This window comes from Ranitomeya variabilis, chromosome 5 (assembly GCF_051348905.1).
Source record: "Ranitomeya variabilis isolate aRanVar5 chromosome 5, aRanVar5.hap1, whole genome shotgun sequence".
Taxonomy (NCBI): Eukaryota; Metazoa; Chordata; class Amphibia; order Anura; family Dendrobatidae; genus Ranitomeya; species Ranitomeya variabilis.
In genome coordinates this window covers 401,506,871-401,529,998 of record NC_135236.1, presented here as the reverse complement: position 1 = coordinate 401,529,998, position 23,128 = coordinate 401,506,871, and the positions used below count along the sequence as shown (strand labels likewise).

At 41.8% G+C, this 23,128-nt stretch overlaps 1 protein-coding gene across 2 annotated transcripts in view; it reads right to left on the bottom strand.

Moving 5' to 3' along the window:
- CNTN1 (contactin 1) overlaps positions 1-23,128 on the bottom strand; it is a 279,575-nt gene that overhangs the window by 42,075 nt on the left and 214,372 nt on the right. For both annotated transcript variants that reach the window (XM_077265109.1, XM_077265110.1), the window contains exon 15: positions 6,147-6,273. In XM_077265109.1, coding sequence (XP_077121224.1) covers positions 6,147-6,273 — 127 coding nt within the window. The remainder of the gene's footprint in view (positions 1-6,146; positions 6,274-23,128) is intronic.

The window sequence follows — 23,128 nt, the reverse complement described above, 5'->3', positions numbered from 1 at the left end:
CCTTAAGGGGAGGGTACTGTTGTGTATCCGCTTTTTGGGCTCCCCTGGTGGTTGCTGGTGGTACTGGTGACTTGTTTGCACTTTGCTTCTTCTGTTCACCTGCTTCCATCAGTGTTTGGGAGTTTCCTATTTAGCCTTGCTCTCCTGTCATTTCCTTGCCGGTCATCATTGTAACCAGAGCCTTCGGTTGCATGTTCCTGCTACTAGTCTGCTGATCAGCTAAGTGGACTTTGTCCTTTTGTTTTGTACCTTTTGTCCAGTTTGCAGTTTTTGTAATCCTCTGTAGCTGGAAGCTCTTGCGGGCTGAAATTGCCACTCCTGTGTCATGAGTTGACACAGGAGTCTTAAAGTAATTTCAGGATGGTTTTTGAAAGAGTTTTCAGTTGACCGTGAAGTCCTCTTTTGTATCCTTCTGCTATCTAGTAAGTGGACTTCTCTTTGCTAAATCTACTTTCATACTGTGTATGTCTTTTCCTCTTAATTCACCGTTATTACATGTGGGGGGCTGCTATCATCTTTTGGGGTATTTCCCTAGAGGTAAGCCAGGTCTGTTTCTTCCTCTACCAGGCGTAGTTAGTCCTCCGGCTGGAGCGTGGCATATAGGAAGCCGTAGGTATGCTCCCTGGCTACTGTTAGTTGTGTGGTAGATTTAGCTCACGGTCAACTCGAGTTTCCATCACCCGAGAGCTCGTTCGTTACTTATGTGTTTTTTACGTTCCCTTGCCATTGGGAACCATGACAGGAAATATAGTTTGCAAGCTTCACGAAAAGAAACAAATTTACTGCGTACCCCAATAAATCTTTCAGGCAAAGGAAATTTAGGCTCAGCAACTCTTCCTGTCGCTCCAGCCTGCACATTAGATACTGCTAGTCCCTGTTGCTGCACTGCCCCCCTCAACTCAGTGAGCTGTAGGGACAGCGCCTCCAACTGGCGGGTTATGGAAGTCATGGGATCCATGACAAAACAAAAAAAAAAGAAACCCCCTTTTTTTTTGTTGTTGTTGGGCCAATTATAATGTCACGGAGAAACTAGGTGAGCGAGAGCTAAAAACCCGGGCCCCTGCAGTTTCCCTCAGACTAGGGAAATCCTGACTGACCCTCTACCTGGAGTTTACACTGATGGTGTGCATGTCCAGGCCTCGCACCTCACCCTAACTCCTGTTTTAACGCTAGGCTGATACCTCCACCCTCCACCCAGTGAAGAGGTAATATTCCAATACCCACAGTTAGCACAGACAAGGATAAAGGAAAATATACACCACGCCGCAGTCACTCAGAAATACACTATAAATGTGCAGGGCAAAATAAATACAAATATAGGAAGGAGTAAATAAGCCAGAGGAAAATACACCACCAGCAACGAATCTCCAACAACCAGCTCTCCACTCCAGACCGAGATAACAACGCACAAGACAGAAGCTATAATCGGCGACGCCCAATGAACAGGAGAACTATTTAAAGGCCATGGGAATGGGCCAGCTTCCAATCCGAGGATTAGGTAAATTAACCCCGGAACAGCTAGATAAAATCTAGCAGAAGCCAATGAGCAAATAGTGGTCAAAAGCGGAATTACCGCTGTCTGTCGGACGACCTGGTCTGAACAGCGTCCGACATGACAATAAGTTTATCCAAGTCACCAGCCTCAGAAATCGCAGGTTAACAGCAGCTCAGATTAGAGACCAGGTCAATGCCACACAGAGTTCTAGCAGCAGACACATCTCTACAACAACTGTTAAGAGGAGACTTTGTGCAGCAGGCCTTCATGGTAAAATAGCTGCTAGGAAACCACTGCTAAAGACAGACAACAAGCAGAAGAGACTTGTTTGGGCTAAAGAACACAAGGAATGGACATTAGACCAGTGGAAATCTGTGCTTTGGTCTGATGAGTCCAAATTTGAGATCTTTGGTTCCAACCACCGTGTCTGTGCGACGCAGAAAAGGTGAACGGATGGACTCTACATGCCTGGTTCCCACCGTGAAGCATGGAGGAGGAGGTGTGATGGTGTGGGGGTGCTTTGCTGGTGACACTGTTGGGGATTTATTCAAAATTGAAGGCATACTGAACCACAGCATCTACCACAGCATCTTGCAGCGGCATGCTATTCCATCCGGTTTGCGTTTAGTTGGACCATCATTTATTTTTCAACAGGACAATGACCCCAAACACACCTCCAGGCTGTGTAAGGGCTATTTGACCAAGAAGGAGAGTGATGAGGTGCTACACCTGATGACCTGGCCTCCACAGTCACCAGACCTGAACCCAATCGAGATGGTTTGGGGTGAGCTGGACCGCAGAGTGAAGGCAAAAGGGCCAACAAGTGCTAAGCATCTCTGGGAACTCCTTTAAGATTGTTGGAAGACCATTTCCGGTGACTACCTCTTGAAGCTCATCAAGAGAATGCCAAGAGTGTGCAAAGCAGTCATCAAAGCAAAAAGTGGCTACTTTGAAGAACCTAGAATATAAGACATATTTTCAGTTGTTTCACACTTTTTTGTTAAGTATATAATTCCACATGTGTTAATTCATAGTTTTGATGCCTTCATTGTGAATTTACAATTTTCATAGTCATGAAAATACAGAAAAATCTTTAAATGACGAGGTGTGTCCAAACTTTTGGTCTGTACTGTATATAGTGGCTATGTGACATGAAACCTGTAGACTGTCTCCTCTGAGCAAGAGAGACTTTTGAGCTGATTTTTCACAATACATGGCAAGATCAGGAGGCATGGGAGGAGTGGTGAAGTGGCTAATAAGTGGGGAAAGAGACTGAGAAAAGTAGTGAAATTAGTGTGTATTTTTCAAGGCTTACAGATGAACTCTCCAGTATGGGCACAATCCTTCACTTCTAAGCAGACACTGACCTTTTTGTTACTACTTTATTATATAAACATGTTTTATAGCTACCGTAATTTGTTTTGGTATTGCTGCATTCCAAGAACTATAGAGTTTGGGATATATTCATAGGTAAAGTATTTGCTGCAGAATTTCAAAATTTTAGCAAAATCACAGCAGTAATATCCACACTTAACTGCGCAGATATTACTGTCCTCACTACTGCACTAATGATGAACATACAGTTAGGTCCATATATATTTGGACAGAGGCAACCTTTTTCTAATTTTGGTTATAGACATTACCACAATGAATTTTAAACAAAACAATTCAGATGCAGTTGAAGTTCAGACTTTCAGCTTTCATTTGAGGGTATCCACATTAAAATTGGATGAAGGGTTTAGGAGCTTCCGCTCCTTAACATGTGCCACCCTGTTTTTAAAGGGACCAAAAGTAATTGGACAATTGACTCCAAGGCTATTTCATGGACAGTTGTGGGCAATCCCTTCATTATGTCATTCTGAATTAAGCAGATAAAAGGCCTGGAGTTGATTTGAGATGTGGTGCTTGCATTTGGAAGGTTTTGCTGTGAAGTAAACATGCGGTCAAAGGAGCTCTCCATGCAGGTGAAACAAGCCATCCTTAAGCTGCGAAAACAGAAAAAAACCCATCTGAAAAATTGCTACAATATTAGGAGTGGCAAAATCTACAGTTTGGTACATCCTGAGAAAGAAAGAAAGCACTGGTGAAATCATCAATGCAAAAAGACCTGGGCGCCCACGGAAGACAACAGCGGTGGATGATCGCAGAATAATCTCCATGGTGAAGAGAAACCTCTTCACAACAGCCAACCAAGTGAACAGCACTCTCCAGGAGGTCGGCGTATCAATATCCAAATCTACCATAAAGAGAAGACTGCAAGAAAGTAAATACAGAGGGTTCACTGCACGGTGCAAGCCACTCATAAGCATCAAGAATAAAATGGCTATACTGGACTTTGCTAAAAAACATCTAAAAAAGCCAGCACAGTTCTGGAAGAACATTCTTTGGACAGATGAAACCAAGATCAACTTCTACCAGAATGATGGAAAGAGAAAAGTATGGCGAAGGCGTGGTACAGCTCATGATCCAAAGCATACCACATCATCTGTAAAACACGGCGGAGGCAGTGTGAAGGCTTGGGCATGCATGGCTGCCAGTGACACTAGGTCACTAGTGTTTATTGATGATGTGACACAGGACAAAATCAGCCGAATGAATTCTGAGGTATTCAGAGCCATACTGTGTGCTCAGATCCAGCCAAATGCAGCCAAACTGGTTGGTTGTCATTTCATACTACAGATGGACAATGACCCAAAACATAAAGCCAAAGCAACTCAGGAGTTTATTAAAGCAAAGAAGTGGAATATTCTTGAATGGCCAAGTCAGTCACCTGATCTGAACCCAATTGAGCATGCATTTCACTTGTTATAGACTAAACTTCAGACAGAAAGGCCCATAAACAAACAGCAACTGAAAACCACTGCAGTGAAGGCCTGGCAGAGCATCAAAAAGGAGGAAACACAGCGTCTGGTGATGTCCATGAGTTCAAGACTTCAGGCAGTCATTGCCAACAAAGGATTATCAACCAAGTACTAGAAATTAACATTTTATTTACAATTATTTAATCTGTCCAATTACTTTTGGTCCCTTTAAAAACAGGGTGGCACATATTAAGGAGCTGAAACTCCTAAACCCTTCATCCAATTTTAATGTGGATACCCTCAAATGAAAGCTGAAAGTCTGAACTTCAACTGCATCTGAATCGTTTTGTTTAAAATTTATTGTGGTATTGTCTATAACCAAAATTAGAATAATGTTGTCTCTGTCCAAATATATATGGACCTAACTGTATACAGCCTAATGGACTTTCCAAGGTGAACATCCACAGTTGATGACATATCTGCAGCACCATTTTATTTAAAATGGAGGTACTCTCAGCAACATGTGGTTTTAGAAAATCTCATACTGGTACTCAGATTTATAATAGATTATAGAATGGCAAACCCACTGCAATTATTGGATGTCACATGTGAACATAACCTCAGTGTTGCCCTAGCTGAAAGTAGCATATCAAAGTAACAATATTATTTATTAATGTTTATATAACTGTAGAATACGTCTCAAGCTCAATTAATCCTGATGATGAATTATTAATCCAGTTATTCAATGAATGATCTTTGTAACATGCAGCATACATGGGTTCCTAATGAGTACAAAGATGTTTTGCTACGGTATGCATGGTAAACTAGAAACATGTCTAAGAATAAAAATTTCTGTTATTTAATGCATATTGATTGTAATTAAGCTTATAGCAGGCAAATGATAAAATAAACAAGGATACTTGGATTTTTGTGTATAATACATAACATTTTTCTTTAATATAAAATTAAAATACTTTGTAAGATTTATAGTTCATATATTATCCAAATGTTTGCTAGCATTATCTAAGTGAGGCTGTATGGAAAATGTTTAAAGAGGTTTTTCAAAGACAAACCATTATCACCTATACACCTTTAAAGGGGTTATCCAGTCCAAATTGATAAGTCTGCAGTCACTGTGTGTGACTGCAGAATTATGTATCCCTCCCCTGTCGCATGCACTGTGTGCTGTAGGGATTCGCCGGTTTCTGAGAGGGTAGCGGAGGGTATTTATGCATTATACATATTTCCAACCACAGTCAAGTGGGCATGGTCTGACTCCATACATTTGTATTGTGCGAAGCCGAATAGTGACATGGCTGTCCAGTGAGCATGGTTGACTACAGGGCGCACCCTCGCTTAATAAAAGTGTAAGGAGCGAGGATGCACCCCTTTCAATAGAACAGGTGTTACCAATTCCTTTATGCACAATCTGGGCATTTTAATAATCACCCAAATACAACATTCTTAAATAAAGAATTTGCAAAAAAAATACACAGAAAATACCAAATGATAATAGAAGTAGAGATTAGCAGATCAAGACGAATAGGATAAACTTCCAGTTAAATTTTCTGAAATTCACAGATCCTCACCAATAAAAAAAACTCTGCAATTCAATTTGCGAGGATTGTCCCCCCCCCTCACCCCCCAAAGAAAACAAAAAAAAAAGCCATTTGACACACTGCTAGAGTGGGCTAACAGCATCAGGTGGGGCTGCGCTAGCTTTCCCATAATCCTCATAAAACAGCCAAATGGGGGCAAATGTATTTTTTAAGCACATCAAAGGTCTAGGGAAAAAGACTAAGTCGATGAATTTGAATTTCAACCATCTCCACTCATTTATAAGCTCTTACCTCTAACAACCAGATCAGCTGAGGCCGAGGAATTGTCCACGATGCTCTGAGCAGTACAAGTATATCTCCCAGCATGTCTGAGTTGCACACTTTTGATAATAAGTTCACATTTATCATTATCAGTACTCTGGAAGAAAAAGAAAGGTAATAATGAAATTAATATCACATATTTTCCTGAGAGTAAAAATGAAATAAGCATTATCATTATTTATCTAAAAGAAAAGGTTATAGATATAATTGCAAATCTATAAGCCATCTCATAGTTATTATAGTGAATACTGAAGCAAGGCTAGCAATCTATTAAACCTTACGTAACGCTTAGCTAAGGCTGGGCCCCCTAGCCCCTCTTCTGCAAAACAGGTAATTAAAGAGGATTTAGCTAACGGATAGCAGATGAGCCCCCTTCCCAGCTTGCCTAGGAATGCAGAGGGTGAGCTTTATGGCCCTAAGGGATCTCTTAGCTGTTCCCTGACATATTGCTGGCAGGGATGGTATCTGAGCAATCTCTCTAGGCTGTTATGGCTCACAGAAGTAATACAACACCATTTTTTTTTTAACTTCCTTTATTGAAAACATACATAAGAACAAACACATTCCCCATGTCCATAAATAGAAGTACTCCTTGTTATGACCCTGGTTTATAAAATTAAAAGCAACAATGTATGAATTAGCAGTGTTTATTCCCATGTCCAGCAATGTTACCCTGTGGTTATATATTTCACATATATCTAACCATATATTCTAACTTATCTCAGTATACATTTACTGGATCGCATATAACGTCGACCTCGAAACTTGGAGATTGATACCCAATAACTATTTACATAACAATAACTAAAATTAACATTTCTACCATATCGTCCACGTATAGGCCAATAGTATCAGTTCGGTCTGCTATGGTAGTGCCCATAATTGTTGCTGTGGAGCATACTCTTATTGCTAAAGATTTAATGGCTAAAGCAAATAGGACAGGGGATAGAGGGAAGCCCTGCCTTGTCCCCCTTTCCAAGGGGAAAGGGATAGATGAAATGTTATTGATTATTAATTGAGCTGTAGGGGCTGTATACAACATGTGGACCCATTTGGTGAATTTAGGACCAAATGCGAATTTCTGGAGACATGCGGACAAGAAAAGCCACTCTACAGTGTCAAGAGCCTTAGCTGCATCAAGTGAAGCCAGGGCCCACTCATTATCTTGTATCAGTGAGCTATATTGTACAATGGTCTGCACCCTTCTGATATTAAATATGGTACTTTTCCCTTGGACGAATCCAGTCTGATCTGGACGCATAATTTCGAGAATGACTATTAAATCTAGTGGCTAGGATTTTTGTGAATATCTTATAATCTACATTTACTAACGAGACTGGTCAGTGTGATCCACATTCTAGCGGGCCTTTCCCTTCTTTTTTAAGAACTATTATGTTTGCCTCATAAAAGGAGTTTGGTAAGCGTTCCCCTTGTTTGGCCTGCTCGAAGACTTCCAATAAAAGGGAGGCTGAAGTATCTTGGTATTTGCTGTATAACTCAATGGGAAAACCATCTGGGCCCAGTGCCTTTCCTTTAGACATTTCTTTAATAGCAGTAATTATTTCAGCCAATGTAAAATCTGCCTCCAGGATGGATTGCTGAGAATGGGTCCGTTCTGGGAATCGCAAGTCTTACAGTTATGAGAGGCAGTGTGCGGTGTTATAGATGCTTTTGGACTGATATAGTGATTTATAGTAATCATGACAACGAGTAAGTATGTCTTCAGCACAGGTGGCTATAGTGCCGTCTGGCCTCCTAATTTGAAGTATGATGTTAGATGCATTATGTTGATGAGCCATGTAAGCCAATAACTTGCTAGATTGGTTACCCAATTCAAAGAACGATTGCCTTGTGAAGAATAATTTCTAGGTGTTGTGTGTACAATCAGTAAGAGCAGAGCCATTCTAACCTGTTGCCACTCATGGGCTCTGCAATATATTTATTTTCAAATTCTTTTAATTTAACCTCTATTTCTGCATCTTCCCTGGATGTGACTCTCTTAACGTATGAGATGGTAGATGAGAGACAGTCCCTTAGATATGCTTTCAATGGGTCTCAGAATAAGTTGACATTACGGAGTTAAGTATGTGTTGATATAAAACAGTCTTGTTGTGCAATTGTTCTGTCATATTGGCCAATTAATTTAAGCCAGAATAGATTTAATTTCCATAATGGTTTGTGAGTGATACAGCCAAACATAAGAGTTAACACCACCAGGCTGTGGTCTGACACTCCTCCGCCTTCATATTCTACTTTATCTACCCATAACGCCAAATTATTAGAGCCAAATACATAGTCCAGACGGGACAATGTGCGTCTGGTAGAGGAGTGACAAGTGTATTCTCTTGTGCACGGGTGTCTCAGTCTCCACAGATCTATCCAACCATTCCTTTCCATATATGTAGCCATGTTGGTGGGAGAAGGTGTCGATGAAGTGTCCCCACTATCTAGCCATAGTCTATGTAGGATGTTATCCATTATGAGGTTAAAATCGCCCATGCATAAAGTATATGCCTCTGGATAGTTCAACGCAAAGTTTTTTTTACAATGCCTATAGTGGCTGGTGGTGGATTATATATGAAGAATAACATAATTTTTAGAATTAATTCTCGCATGGACAAATACAATGCACCTCTCCGGGTCTCTACAGGAGACTTTAACCTCCCATCTTATTGACTTATGTAAAAGAAGAGATACTACTCTTGAATAGCTCATGTGGAAGGAGTGTAACAACCATTGCGCCCATGATTTATGGATTCATTTGGCTTTATCTCTAGTGAAGTGAGTCTCTACCAGGGCTATTATATGAGGGTGGCATTTTTTTACCTGCGAGAAAACTTTGATTCCTTTCCATGGGGATTTTAGGCCCCATACATTCCAAGTCATACATAATAGCTCAGAACAAATTACCTTTCTGGACAGTAGGATTATCAGGAGAGTTTACAAATACCATTCTATAACTTTTTACCAGTCTAATCATTTGGGCTTTGGTACGTTCTTGTGAGATTCCATATTTATCCATATAGCAGAGATTGCGTAATCTGGAGGGGATTCCTACTAAAGTACAAAGCATTAGTGCATAATAGTCGGCGAACTCAGCAGTCATTCCAGCAGCTATTAACCAATAAACAAGAGTCATTGCAACAAAACCAAGAAGAAGAAAAGCATACAGTTTAAACAAATAACCATTCTTGGTGTATAGCATTTTTGTACTTGGGGAATACCTTCACAATGTCCGGTATAGTTGGATCTTGTGTCTTCCAAGTGGAGTTTCTAATGCTCGATTAATGGAATCAGAGTCTTACAGGCTCCAGTAATGATTGCTCTGGAAAAGTGACAGTGGATTTAAGTAGTTAATTTCTTATTTGGTCCAGGGTGTCATTGAAGCCATTCTGACACTTCTTCAGGAGTTGAAAAAAATGTTGATGATCCCTCATGGACAATGAGCAGGCAGGCCGAGTAAATCATGGAGTAGATGAAATTTCTGTCCCGGAGTTTCCGTTTGACATGCAGAAATTGGGCGCGTTGTTTTTGTAGGTCCACCAAGAAGTCAGGAAATATCGAGACTGTAGTGTTATCATGCTTGATGGGGCCTTTTTGTCTGGCCAAACATAGAGCAGTATCTCTGTCCTTACAATTCAGAATACATTACTAGTATAGAAAAGTAGGAGACAAAAAAAGCGCAAATAGGGTCTTATCCTCAGGACTGCTTCTAATCAATTATGAGAGAACTGCTCACCTGGTGGTACACAGTAAAGGCGTGTAGTTTGTCAGCTGCTGCAGATCCACAGGTCGGCGCTGCGACCCCTTAGAGACGTTATAATAGATGAATGTGGATAAAATCCACGCTGCTGTGACAAATAATGGATCCAGATATAGTTATAAGTTGTTCGGGTGGTTTATTCAACGCGTTTGGAATCTCATGGCTTCTTCTTCAGGAAGTTTCCACACAAAGATATATCTTTGTGTGGAAACTTCCTGAAGAAGAAGCCATGAGCTTCGAAATGCGTTGAATAAACCACCCGAACACCTTATAACTATATCTGGATCCATTATTTGTCACAGCAGCGCGGATTTTATCCACATTCATCTATTATAACAATTCAGAATACATGTAAGGAATGGATGTGGAGGGGCACCGGGTGGGAAAGGTCTGGTGGGAACTCTATGCGCTCTTTCTACCGCAAACTGTTGAAATCTCATCCCCGAGTGTGTTCTTGAGTCACTCCTCCAGAAAATGCTCAGGTTGTTGCCCTTCTGCGCACTCTGGTAGTCCGATGATATGCAAATTATTGCGGCACAGACGATCTTCCAAGTCATCTGCTTTTTGACTCCAGGCGTTTATTAATCCCGCCACTTTTAGTTTAGTGGCCATCGTTTCCACCCTGTCCTCAAAGCTCGACACCCTATTTTTGGCCTCTGTTATATGGCCTCTCAGGGCCTGCATATCTTGCCGGAGAAGCCCCACTTCAGAATGTACCTCCTCAATCTTCCATGATAGGGATGTTTTGCAGCTAGAGATAGCTTGTAGAAGCTTTTCAGTTACTTTTTTCAGAGTCATATCCTCTTGATTCTCACTCCCCTTATTCTCGCTTATTTGAGATCTGCGCTGCTCTGTATTTTTAGCTGTTGAGGTATATTGTCCCCTTGAGATGCGGGAGGAGTCAGCTTGTCCAGTCCGGACATATTCTTTAAGCTTTCTTGCCACATTTGAACTCTTCAAAGGACTCATTTTGTAGGGGGTTTGAGCACTCTTTTAATAAAGTGAGTCCAGTTAATGGCTTAGGCAATATAAGGCTTTGCTCACTGTTTAGGGTATTTTATATTCCTTGTTTACAGCCTTGTCCATTTATATGCAATGCCTGTGTTTTGTTATGCACTGTGGGTCCTATGACACTCAGTCTGTATAGGGAGTTATATGGCTTGCTATCAGTTCCTTATCACAGGGCTCTTAATGCAGCTTCCCTCTGTGCCTGCAATCAAAATTTTCCACTGCAGGTGAACTAATCTCTGGGAGGAGGGGTGAGAAAATCTCCTCACTGAATCAAAGATCCCTACTTAGCTCCTGTGTCCAACAGAGCAACCCTGGCTGTAGGTCACTTATTCAGGGCTCTACACCACAGCTCCCATGTTGTGTCTAAAAAAGTTCAGATCCCCCGGCAGGCTGTGGGGGAGGGAGTGCTCTAACTGCTCTCTCTGAGCCTCAGAGCTGAGACCCAAGATGGCCGCTGATGTGGCACCCCAGGAGTCCAGTTGCCACAGTGACATTGCCTTCCTCACAGGGGGTTATGTCATGCCTGGAAGCAAGGAGGAATTCCCTTACCAGGTAACACAGGCATCCAACAATTTCCTACTCCAGACCAGAAGGGGGAGCTCTAACACCTGATTTCAGGGGAGCTTCCCTATAAGTTCTGGCCTGAAGGCAGAGTTAGTCAATCTGAGTCTGAGAGATTGAGGAAGAGGAGGGAAGTTGAGGAGAGTCTGGGGAGTGGAGCTGTAAACAGGCTCACCCCAGAGCTGAGCGACGGAAACCGGACACCAGAGTCCATGGTTGAATGGGTACTGAAGTCCTGGCAGCTAAATCCGGAGGGCAGGAGACTGCAAGTCTCCGGGCCCCATCTAACACCCAGAGGCACAGCAGCATACCAGAGTCTGGAGTTGCCACGAGGGAGTGACACCTGTAACAGGCTCAAGCTGCCTGCCATGTGGCTAATGTTCCATTTAATGGACAGACTGTGAGAGGGACTTAAGCAGAGCATAAAGCAACAAGGACCCAGAGAACAGTGCAGTAGGAAGGCCTCCAAACCCACCTGGTTAGGTGGATTCTGAATTGCTTCTGGGCTGCCGGGTCTCCATTGCCACCTGTTACCCGTGCCCCGGACTGCACCTTCAACCAGGGATTAAAGGTAAAGAAAACTGCAGCCCTTGTGTCCTCTAGTCATTTCCCACACCCTCAGTCCTGCACCCCAACGTCCATGATCCCCTTACAAAACTGTACCGGGAGCCCTGGGGCCCCGCTCAATCTGTGGGGAGCAGAACCATCCCAGCTGCATCCCTATCGGCGCCAGTGGTCTCCTTAATCAGCGTCGGCCATCTATAGCCAAACACCACAGGTGGCGTCATGTTAAATCCCCTATAAATTTCCCTTTCTCATTTTTATTGCGTGCCCAGGGCCACGGCCCGTGTCACTGCTTTCGTGACAACCCCCTTAAGCAACCACCTCCAGAGCTGTATTCTGTATGGTTCATTTGCTGTTTCCTGCCTGACTGAGGCTGAACCAAAACAGCCCCTCTGGAGCCAGGCTAAATCCACCCCAGAATGATGAACAATATAGGCTTACCAGAGCCTCGGGTGTCAGGTATGAAGCAGTATAATGTACCGATGGCTGGAGCTCCTCTCAGAAGCAACCTCTCCGGACTTACATAGCCACACACCCCAATACAACACCATGTTTATCTTCATTTAGAAGGGGTTTCCATAATACACACTGGAGTAACCCCTGGATCCCTCATCAACAACGAAGCCTCATGGACCATTCATTATGCAGATTAGTATGAATCCTGATGAAGGATGGTGTTGTATTCCATCTAATCACACATTCATAGATTACGCCAAGGATTTGTAATTACATTTTGCTGCAATTTTTTTGGGGAAAACGTATATACAGAGCAATGCCTTTTAACATCAGAATAAACCATTTTGAAACAATGAAGTCAGTTGATACAGAATAGAAAATCAGTAATAGCATAGCTTACTTAATTTTATTTTGAATGCACACCTACCTAGCTAAATGCATCTGCGGCACCTAAACACTTTCAAAATGTGATGTGCAGTATGGTGACCTTACTAAAAAAAACTTTAGAAGTGTTTATTAACTAAAAAAGATCATTTTAAAATAAGGATGGTCACATAGATTGCATAGCATTGATGTAAAATATAAATGAACTACTGTAGGTTACGTTGACAATAAATATTGCATTTCTAAAAGATGATTTGGTCTATCTACAGCTTGAAACTCAAGTGTAAAATTGGTTCTGGACAAGTAGAAGTAATGTGCTCTTCTTTTGAATTGCTGTGTCAAGAAGCCTGTGAACAATGGTCTTAATTGCTAAACATTTGGAAGATCTGTATTGCATTGAGCCTGTCAGCATTGATGCCATGATTAATCTTACTATCAAACAGACATTTAACAACTAAAAAATACAAACAAACAAATAATATACTTATACTCACCCTATAAACTCTACCTCATCTTATTCAGGCAGCCTAAATCTTAACAGATTATGCTTTAAAAACATTTATTTAGCCCATTTAGTAGGCAGTTGGCCACTATAGAGAATTTGGACTTGCCCTCAATCCACAATTCATACAAACGGAATGTATTTACTTTATTTACATACTCGTTGAATTAACTACACTACCTTTTCAATTCTTAGCAATTGATATCTGTGTTGCAGCTACATTAGTGAAAATTATCTATTTGATGTTTGGGGTCAATTGATGATCTATGTCCATGAAGACTTTTGAATCTTTGCAGACTTTTTCTTTTCATCCTTTGCTGCCTTTTGAGGGTGAGTTATGTCAACTCACTTTTATTTAAGATGCAGTTTATAAACAGTTAATAGACCAGCATATTTTATACAGCATTGTTTTTGCCACCACAATACCATTTGACTTTGTATTTATTGTATTAAAGTTTACACCAAACTACCGTATGTAGGGTTTGGCTGTAAAAATGAGATGCCCTTTATGGAAGTGAAGCTAGGAGTGTGCAAGGATTAAAGCTTGGTGGCACTTGCATCAAAGGGCAAGTACCTTAATAGCCGTCTGCAGATGGTTGTCTGGCTTGAAAGTCAAGTTAAAGAGTCTCATATTGACTTACAGGGTAGCTACTTCAAATAAGTAGAACTTGTGAGATAGTTTTTTTCTTGCTAAAAAAGAGTGCACTGAACCATCGGGGAAATATCTTTCCCTAAAATAATGTCAAGATATTAATTAAAGTTGAAGAAAACAACCGCACTCAAGGTATGGATTTCAAATGCATATCATAGGAAAAATTTATTGGAGTCACCACAGTAACATAAGGATGTCGAGGTAACTTTTCGACCCCATAGTGGGTCTTTATCAATCCTCGCTTAAGTAATATTAATTAGAGGAAGAGGAAACCGCAGTAGAAAAAGTATGTTGTATGGGCTCCTAGGGAGAGATATAAGAATTGCAAACAAGGGTCCGGTAAAGTACGGGAAGGGAATATGGTCCCTGTGAGAGCTGCGGGTCCGGGGTGTTGAGATCCCTGTGGTGAAGAGCCCATACAAAATACTTTTTCTACTGCGGTTTCCTCTTCCTCTAATTAACTCTACTTAAGCGAGGTTTGATAAAAACCCATTATGGGGTCGAAACGTTACCTCGACATCCTTATGTTACTGTGGTGACTCCAATAAATTTTTCCTATGATATGCATTTGAAAATCCATACCTTAAGTGCGGTTGTTTTCTTCAACTTTATGATTAAACTGGATCTACTCCTGGCTCAACCTGCACCTGTTCCATTGTTCCAGAGTGCACGCCATTTTTCTGTAATTAAGATATTAATTACAAGCAGGAATGAAAGCTAAACACTAATACAGAGCAAATGAATAGCATTGTAAAGCCTTTGGCTTTATTAATAATAAGTAATGTGCGATGTGTGTAATGTGTCAAGTCATTAGAGATGATTTTGGCATCAAGTGCACAAACATCCCCGGTAATTAAAATTGTAGTAAAAGTGCCCTTGGTTCTTTTGCTGCAGGAAACTATAGCAAATTATAATTTGCTGCTAGCACTCATGACACACAGTGAAATGAATCATGAAATGAATTATGCAACTGATTTCAATCTCCATGTTCAGAGAAAAACGGGGAACATTGTGTTAGTTAATGATAGCTGTTTCACATTTGGTATTTGGCAGAAATTTACTTTGTTCATTTTAACCCCTTTCTGACATCCGACGTACTATCCCGTCCATGTGGGCTGGGCATGGACGGGATAATACATCATAGCCGATCGGCCGCGCACATGGGTGGTGTTGGCCGATCGAGGCACAGTGTCAGATGACCACTCCCAACACTTTAACCCCCAGAACACTGAAATCAAACATGATCTCAGCTTTCTGGAGCCGACACAGGGGCTGACAACTCCTCTGCCTTTGGATTGGAGACCCAATCGCTGCCATGGAGACCTGATGTCGTCATGCCGACATCAGGGTCTCCAGAGCTGAGAGACTTCCTGTCATGCGCAGTGCATGTCAGGAAGTCTCTAAGGTTAGTGCACAGAAGCTGCAGCGCTGACAACTTCTATAGCATGCAGATCTGCATGATATAGAAGCAATCAGCCTGCACAAAATGATTGTCCCATAGTCGGACAAAGTGTAAAATTAAGAATGAAATAAAAATTATTTTTTTTAAATAATTGTACAAATATTTTAAAAAATAATTAAAAAATAATAATTAAAAAAATCAATATTTGTTCTATCATTAAATAAATATTTGAATAAAAAAAAATCTAAACAATAAAAGTACACATATTTGGTATCGCCGCATCCGTAATGACCTGACCTATAAAACTGTCCCACTAGTTAACCACTTCAGTGAACAAAAAAGTAAAAAAAAAAGCAAGGCAAAAAAGAATGCTTTATCATCATACCACCGAACAAAAAGTGGAATAACACGCGATCAAAAAGATGGATATAAATAAACGTGGTACCGCTGAGAATGTCATCTTGTCCCGCAAAAAAACAAGCTCCATCTATATCTCCATCACCAGAAAAATAAAAAAGTTATAGCTCTTGGAATAAAGGGATGCAAAAATAATTATTTTTTATATAAAATAGTTTTTATTGTATAAAAGCACCAAAACATAAAAAAATGATATAAATGAGGTATCGCTGTCATCGTAAAACTGCTTTATCAATTTTACCAGATGCGGAATGGTGTGAACACTCCCCTAAAAGAAATTCATGAATTGCTGGTTTTTGTTCATTCTGCCTCCCAAAAATTGAAATAAAAGCGATCAAAAAAAGTCATGTGCCTGAAAATGGTACCAATAAAAACGTCAACTCGTTCGGCAAAAAACAAGACCTCACATGACTCTGTGGGCCAAAATATGGAAAAATTATAGCTCTCAAAATGTAGTGATGCAAAAACTATTTTTTGCAAAAACAAAGCATCTTTGTTAGGGGTCGAGTTCCCACCTCTGCACAGGGGATTCTCGGGCCATTTCTGCTGCGGTCTCCCATTCTCCTTCAGCCGCAGTGGAGCCTGCTCAGCGGAGACGTCGGTCCCAGCATCTGGCTCAGCCCGATACTGTGCGGATGGTTACTGCTGCCTTTCCAGGCTCAGCCATTGTAGCCTGTACTGGTCAGCGGCGAACAGACATCTCTGGGACTAAGTCCAGATTTTCCCCTTCTGAGCATGCCCAAGATAAGACATCTCATTGGAGGTCATGGGTCACATGCTCAGGTACTGCAGCAGCTACCATTGGTCCTCTAGGAAGGTCCTGAAGTTGCTGCAGCTATAAAAGGTTCGCATGGCCGCAAGGCCATGCGCTAGTATCAACTAAAGTTATGTGCTCTGCGCCAGTGTGGTCTTATGCATGTGGATTCAGGGTTTGGCTGTAATAAGCTCTTAGAATACCGGCACCTACAGTGAGGAGTTTTGTGTGTGTGGATTCAGGGCCCAGCTAATATAAGCCCCTTGAATACCGGCATCTCCGGTGAGGATTTGTGTGTAAGCTTTGCTGACTGCATGACCACTGTTGACTCTATTTGTTAGCTGTTCCCCTGTGAGGTTAACAGGGCACAGCGTTCTCTTTTCTCAAGCGTCTCTGTGAAGTAACAGAGTTCGCTTATACCGCCATATAGTACCGCCATCTACTAGCAGCAGATTTCTCTCCTGCACGTTGGACCCCGGGTTGCGAACGCACCTACTATCAATATATATTTACTCGGTGCATTCCGCCAACCCTAACAGTCTTTTAGTGTGTGACAGCTGCCAAACATAAAAACCCAGTATAAAACCCGCTATAAATAGTAAATCAACACCCCCCCTATCACCCCCTTAGTTAGGGAAAAATAATAAAATAAAAAAATGTATTTATTTCCATTTTCCCATTAGGGTTAGGGTTGGGGTTGGGGCTAAAGTTAGGGTTGGGGCTAAAGTTAGGGTTGTGGCTAAAGTTAGGGTTACAATTGGGATTAGGGTTGGGATTAGGGTTAGGGGTGAGTTAGGGTTAAGTTTGTGGTTAGGATTATGGTTAGGGTTGGGATTAAGGTTAGGGGTGTGTTAGGGTTAGGTTTGTGGTTAGGGTTATAGTTAGGGTTGGGATTAGGGGTGTGTTGGGGTTAGGGTTGGAGTTAGAATTGGGGGGTTTCCACTGTTTAGGCACATCAGGGGTTCTCCTGGCTCTACATTATAAACTTCTGTGAAGTACTTGGGGGTTCAAAGTGCACACAACACATCTAGATAAGTTCGTTAGGGGTCTACTTTCCTAAATGGTGTCACTTGTGTGGGGTTTCCACTGTTTAGGAACATCATGGGCTCTCCAAACGCAACATGGCGTCCGATCTCAATTCCAGCCAATTTTGCATTGAAAAGTCAAATGACACTCCGTCCCTTCTGAGCTCTGCCATGCTCCCAAACAGTGGTATCCCTGCATATATGGGGTATCAGCGTGCTCAGTAAAAATTGCACAACAACATTTGTAGTTCAATTTCTCCTGTTACCCTTTTTTAAAAAAATTGCACAACTTTTGGGGTCCAATTTCTCCTGTTACCCTTGGTAAAATTTGGATCTGAAGTAAAATTTGGATCTGACGTAAATTTTTTTGTGAAAAAATTTAAACGTTCATTTTTTTTTTTTTAAACATTCCAAAAATTCCTGTAAGGCAGGTGAAGGGTTAATAAACGTCTTGAATGTGGTATGATAACCTTGAGGGGTGCAGTTTTTTGAATGGTGTCACTTTTGGGTATTTCCTATCATATAGACCCCTCAAAGTGACTTCAAATGTGATGTGGTCCCTAAAAAAAATAAAAATCGCTGGTCAACTTTTAACCATTATAACTCCCTAATGGAAAAAAATTTTGGTTCCAAAATTGTGCTGATATAAAGTAGACATGTAGACATGTGGGAAATGTTACGTATTAAGTATTTTGTGTGATATATCTGTGTGATTTAAGGGCATGATTGTGAATACTTTTCTGCCCAATGAAGACAGAAGTATTCTAGGAGTGACACCTTTATTGGCTAACCAGAAAACACGGTACCACAATACAATTTGTTATTGTGCATCATTTAAGGGCATGAAAATTCAAAATTGGAAAATTGCTAAATTTTCAAAATTTTCGCCAAATTTCCACTTTTTTCACACATAAACGCAAGTCATATCAAAGAAATGTTACCACTATCATGAAGTACAATATGTCAGGAGAAAACAATGTCAGAATCACCGGGATCCGTTGAAGAATTATAGAGTTATAACCTCATAAAGGGATAGTGGTCAGAATTGTAAAAATTGGCCCGGTCATTAACATGCAAACCACCCTTGGGGGTAAAGGGGTTAAAATATAACTAAAAATTGTTAAAAGGAAAAACTAGAAATACAATTCACTTATTTATATTTCTTCTTTAGAGAAACAAGCAGAATAGTAACATTTAAACGGTACTCTTGGTACTCTGCATTATCAGCTTTTGATGTCACTAGGATTTCACCCCCAAAAAATGTATATGCAAATGATGCAATTTCAAAGGCAAGTTCAGCAATACCTTTGTATGGCCAGTTTTTATGTTCCTCTGTTGCTAAGAAATCAGCGTTTGAATTGATGTACAAATTAGACTATAAATTTGAAGCCTCTGTCACTCCAGCTCTATTGCCTGCCAAGTAGTGCATACTCCTGACAGTGTCTATGCTGTGTTATTTCAGGCAACTGAGCCATCAGTCAAGCGGATGTAGGGAGTACTGGGCAGGGAATAGAGCTGGAGTGACAAAGGCTTCATATCTACAGCCTCAATTGCATATAAAAGCAAACACTAACTTCTCAGTAATGGAGGAAAGGACTGGCCATGCAAAAGTATAGCTGGTCTTGTCTTTGAAAGATCTACATGTACATTTAAATAATTTAGGATGCGAAATCCTGCTGAAAGATTAACTTTAACATGGCTAGTAAAATCTGTTACAATTGCTATTGGTCACTAAAGGCCATACACAATTTTTATAGTTTACTACTCATTGTCTAGGTTATCAGCCATTACTACAGTATCACTGGTGGCTAGTTTGCTAGGAAATGAGTAACTTAAAGAGAGTGTAAGTATCACTCTTAAGTTGGTCAGATCCAGCAATCTGGCCAGTCTCCGTGACCCTGTGCTCATACGATGCACAGAGAAAAAGCTTCCTCTGCTTGCAGCATCAGAGAGGGCACAACTCAGGTAAGCAATGAACTTATGGCACTAGTCTGAGCTGTCAATCATCAGGAGCGCAGGCAAGCAGGAACTTGGAAGCACGGGAACAGTGCACTCCTGAAGACAGAACAGGAGAAAACCTGTTTATCTTATTTTAACAAATGAGTTGGTGAGAATATTTTGTGGCACTTTTTCATATATACTGTATATACTCGAGTATAAGCTGACGTTTTTTGTGTGCTGAAAACGCCCCGCTCGGCTTATACGCGAGTGAAGTCCCAGAAGCACGAGGGGGAGCGGCAGCGGCAGAGAAGCGGGTAACAGGAGGCAGGAGCCGGCTGCTGCGGCTAACTCCTGTACCCGCTGCTAACGAGAAATGAATATTCACTGCACTGTCAATATACAGAGTATATACCTTTTGTACATTTAACAGTGGATCTGTGCTACAATGGCTAATTTGGCTATAATAATAATATAATAATAATAATTTTTATTTATATAGCGCCAACATATTTGTACAGACAATAGACATTACAGCATAACAGAAATCACAGTTCAAAACAGATACCAGGAGGAATGAGGGCCCTGCTCGCAAGCTTACAAACTATGAGGAAAAGGGGAGACACGAGAGGTGGATGGTAACAATTGCTTTAGTTATTCGGACCAGCCATAGTGTAAGGCTCGGGTGTTCATGTAAAGCTGCATGAACCAGTTGACAGCCTAAGTATGTAGCAGTACAGACACAGAGTGCTATTAACTTCATAAAGTGTATGAGAACATGATGCGAGGAACCTGATTATGTTTTTTTTTTTTTTTTATTAGGCCACACAGGGATAGTTAGGTTAATGTGTTGAGGCGGTAGGCCAGTCTGAACAAATGCGTTTTTAGGGCACGCTTAAAACTGTGGGGATTGGGGATTAATCGTATTAACCTGGGTACTGCATTCCAAAGAATCGGCGCAGCACGTGTAAAGTCTTGGAGACGGGAGTGGGAGGTTCTGATTATTGAGGATGCTAACCTGAGGTCATTAGCGGAGCGGAGGGCACGGGTAGGGTGATAGACTGAGACCAGAGAGGAGATGTAGGGTGGTGCTGAGCCATGGAGTGCTTTGTGGATGAGGGTAGTAGTTTTGTACTGGATTCTGGAGTGGATGGGTAGCCAATGTAATGACTGGCACAAGGTAGAGGCATCGGTGTAGAGGTTGGTGAGGAATATGATCCTGGCAGCAGCATTCAGGACAGATTAGAGCGGGGAGAGTTTGGTAAGAGGGAGGCCGATTAGTAGAGAGTTACAATAGTCCAGACGAGAATGAATAAGTGAGACAGTAAGAGTTTTTGCAGAGTCGAAAGTAAGAAAAGGGCGAATTCTAGAAATGTTTTTGAGATGCAGATAAGAAGAGCGAGCCAGTGATCGGATGTGGGGGGTGAATGAAAGCTCAGAATCAAGGATGACCCCAAGGCAGCGGGCATGTTGCTTTGGAGTAATGGTGGAACCACACACGGAGATGGCAATGTCAGGCAAAGGTAGGTTAGTAGAGGGAGAGAACATGAGGAGTTCAGTTTTGACAGGTTCAGTTTCAGATAGAGGGAGGACATGATGTTAGAGACAGCGGTAGGACAATCACTGGTGTTTTCTAAGAAGGTCGGCGTGAAAGCAGGAGAAGAGGTGTATAATTGGGTGTCGTCAGCATAGAGATGGTACTGGAAACCAAATCTACTGATTGTTTGTCCAATAGGGGCAGTGTGCAAAGAGAAGAGGAGGGGGCCTAGGACTGATCCTTGAGGAACCCCAACAGTAAGGGGAAGGTGAGAGGAGGAGGAACCAGCAAAACATACAGTGAAGGATCGGTCAGAGAGATAGGAGGAGAACCAGGAGAGAACGGTGTCCTTGAGGCCGATGGAGCCTAGTGAGGAGGAGCTGATGATCCACAGTGTCGAATGCTGCGGAGAGATCCAAGAGAATTAGCATGGAGTAGTGACCATTAGATTTAGCTGTTAGCAGGTCATTAGAGACTTTAGTGAGGGCAGTTTCAGTCGAGTGTAAAGAGCGGAAGCCAGATTGAAGAGGGTCGAGAAGAGAGTTATCTGAGAGATAGCGGGTAAGACAGGAGTGGACCAGGCGTTCGAGGAGTTTAGAGATGAAGGGAAGATTAGAGACAGGTCTATAATTAGCGGCACAATTTTGGTCGAGGGAGGGTTTTTTAAGTAATGGATGTATGATGGCATGCTTAAATGAGGAGGGAAAAATACCGGAAGTGAGGGAAAGGTTGAATATTTTTGTTAGGTGAGAGGTGACAGCCGGGGAAAGGGACTGGAGGAGATGTGATGGAATGGGGTCACTGGTGCAAGTGGTCGGGCGAGAAGATGCAAGGAGCCTGCTTACTTCTTCTTCTGTAACTGGTTCAAAGTCAGAGAGTGAACTAGATGCAGTGGGGGAGGGAGGACAGTGCATGGTATGAAGAGATTGGGAGATGATTTCCTGTCGAATGTGGTCAATTTTTTCTTTGAAGTAATTGGCCAGATCGTCAGCGCGGAGATCTGTGGTTGGGGCCTGCTCTCTTGGGTTGAGTAGGGACTGGAAAGTGTCGAAGAGACGTTTAGGGTTATTGGACAGCGAGGTGATGAGGGTGTTGAAATAGGTTTGTTTGGAGAGGTGAAGGGCAGAGTTGTATGTTTTTAGCATGAACTTATAATGGATGAAATCTTCGGGTAGATTAGATTTTCTCCACAGACGTTCGGCGCACCTGGAGCACCGCTGCAGGAAACGTGTTTGCAGCGTGTGCCACGGTTGTCACCGTCTGTGTCGAGTTGTTCTATGTATAGGAGGTGCAGCTTCATCCAGGGCACTTTGCAGGGTTTGATTGTAATGCTTCTCTATATTTGACTGTTTAATTACAGTATATACTTTGTCTTACCTGCCCTCCGCACTGCATGGCTGTTTGTCTGTCCACCCTGTAAACCTTGTCTACATATACTTGTTCGTATGACCAATAAAGATATTGATTTTGTACCTATGGACTATACGATTGCGTGTTTTGGCCTGTTCCCCCCCCCCCCCCCCCCGCTACAGTATTGTAACAATCAGTCTGCATTGAGTCCTATACATGTGTCAGGGGTGATATATTACACATTATATAGTTGACAAATTTCACAACTAATTTTTGTAACCACTGGGGTTTTTCCCCCCTGACATACCAATGTTTGTCATATTATATTGACATTTCTCTGTATTAGCATGCACAGTGTCAGCCGCAGAAGAGGAGAAATAGATATTCACCTCTCTTCACTCCCATGGGAGTGGAGAGAGGTGAATATTAATTTCTCTTAAGAGGCAGGCACACCTGACCACCCAGCGGCTGACACTGTACACGCTACTTAATAGCAATGAATACTCACTGCCCTCCACTCACATAGTTCCGTCGTGGGGAGGGGTGAGTATTCCGGTAGCTGTGCTCTGCTTTTGAGCAGCGTGTGATGTCCCTGCCATACGCTGCTTACAAGCATAAAGCAGCTGCTGGCACCGG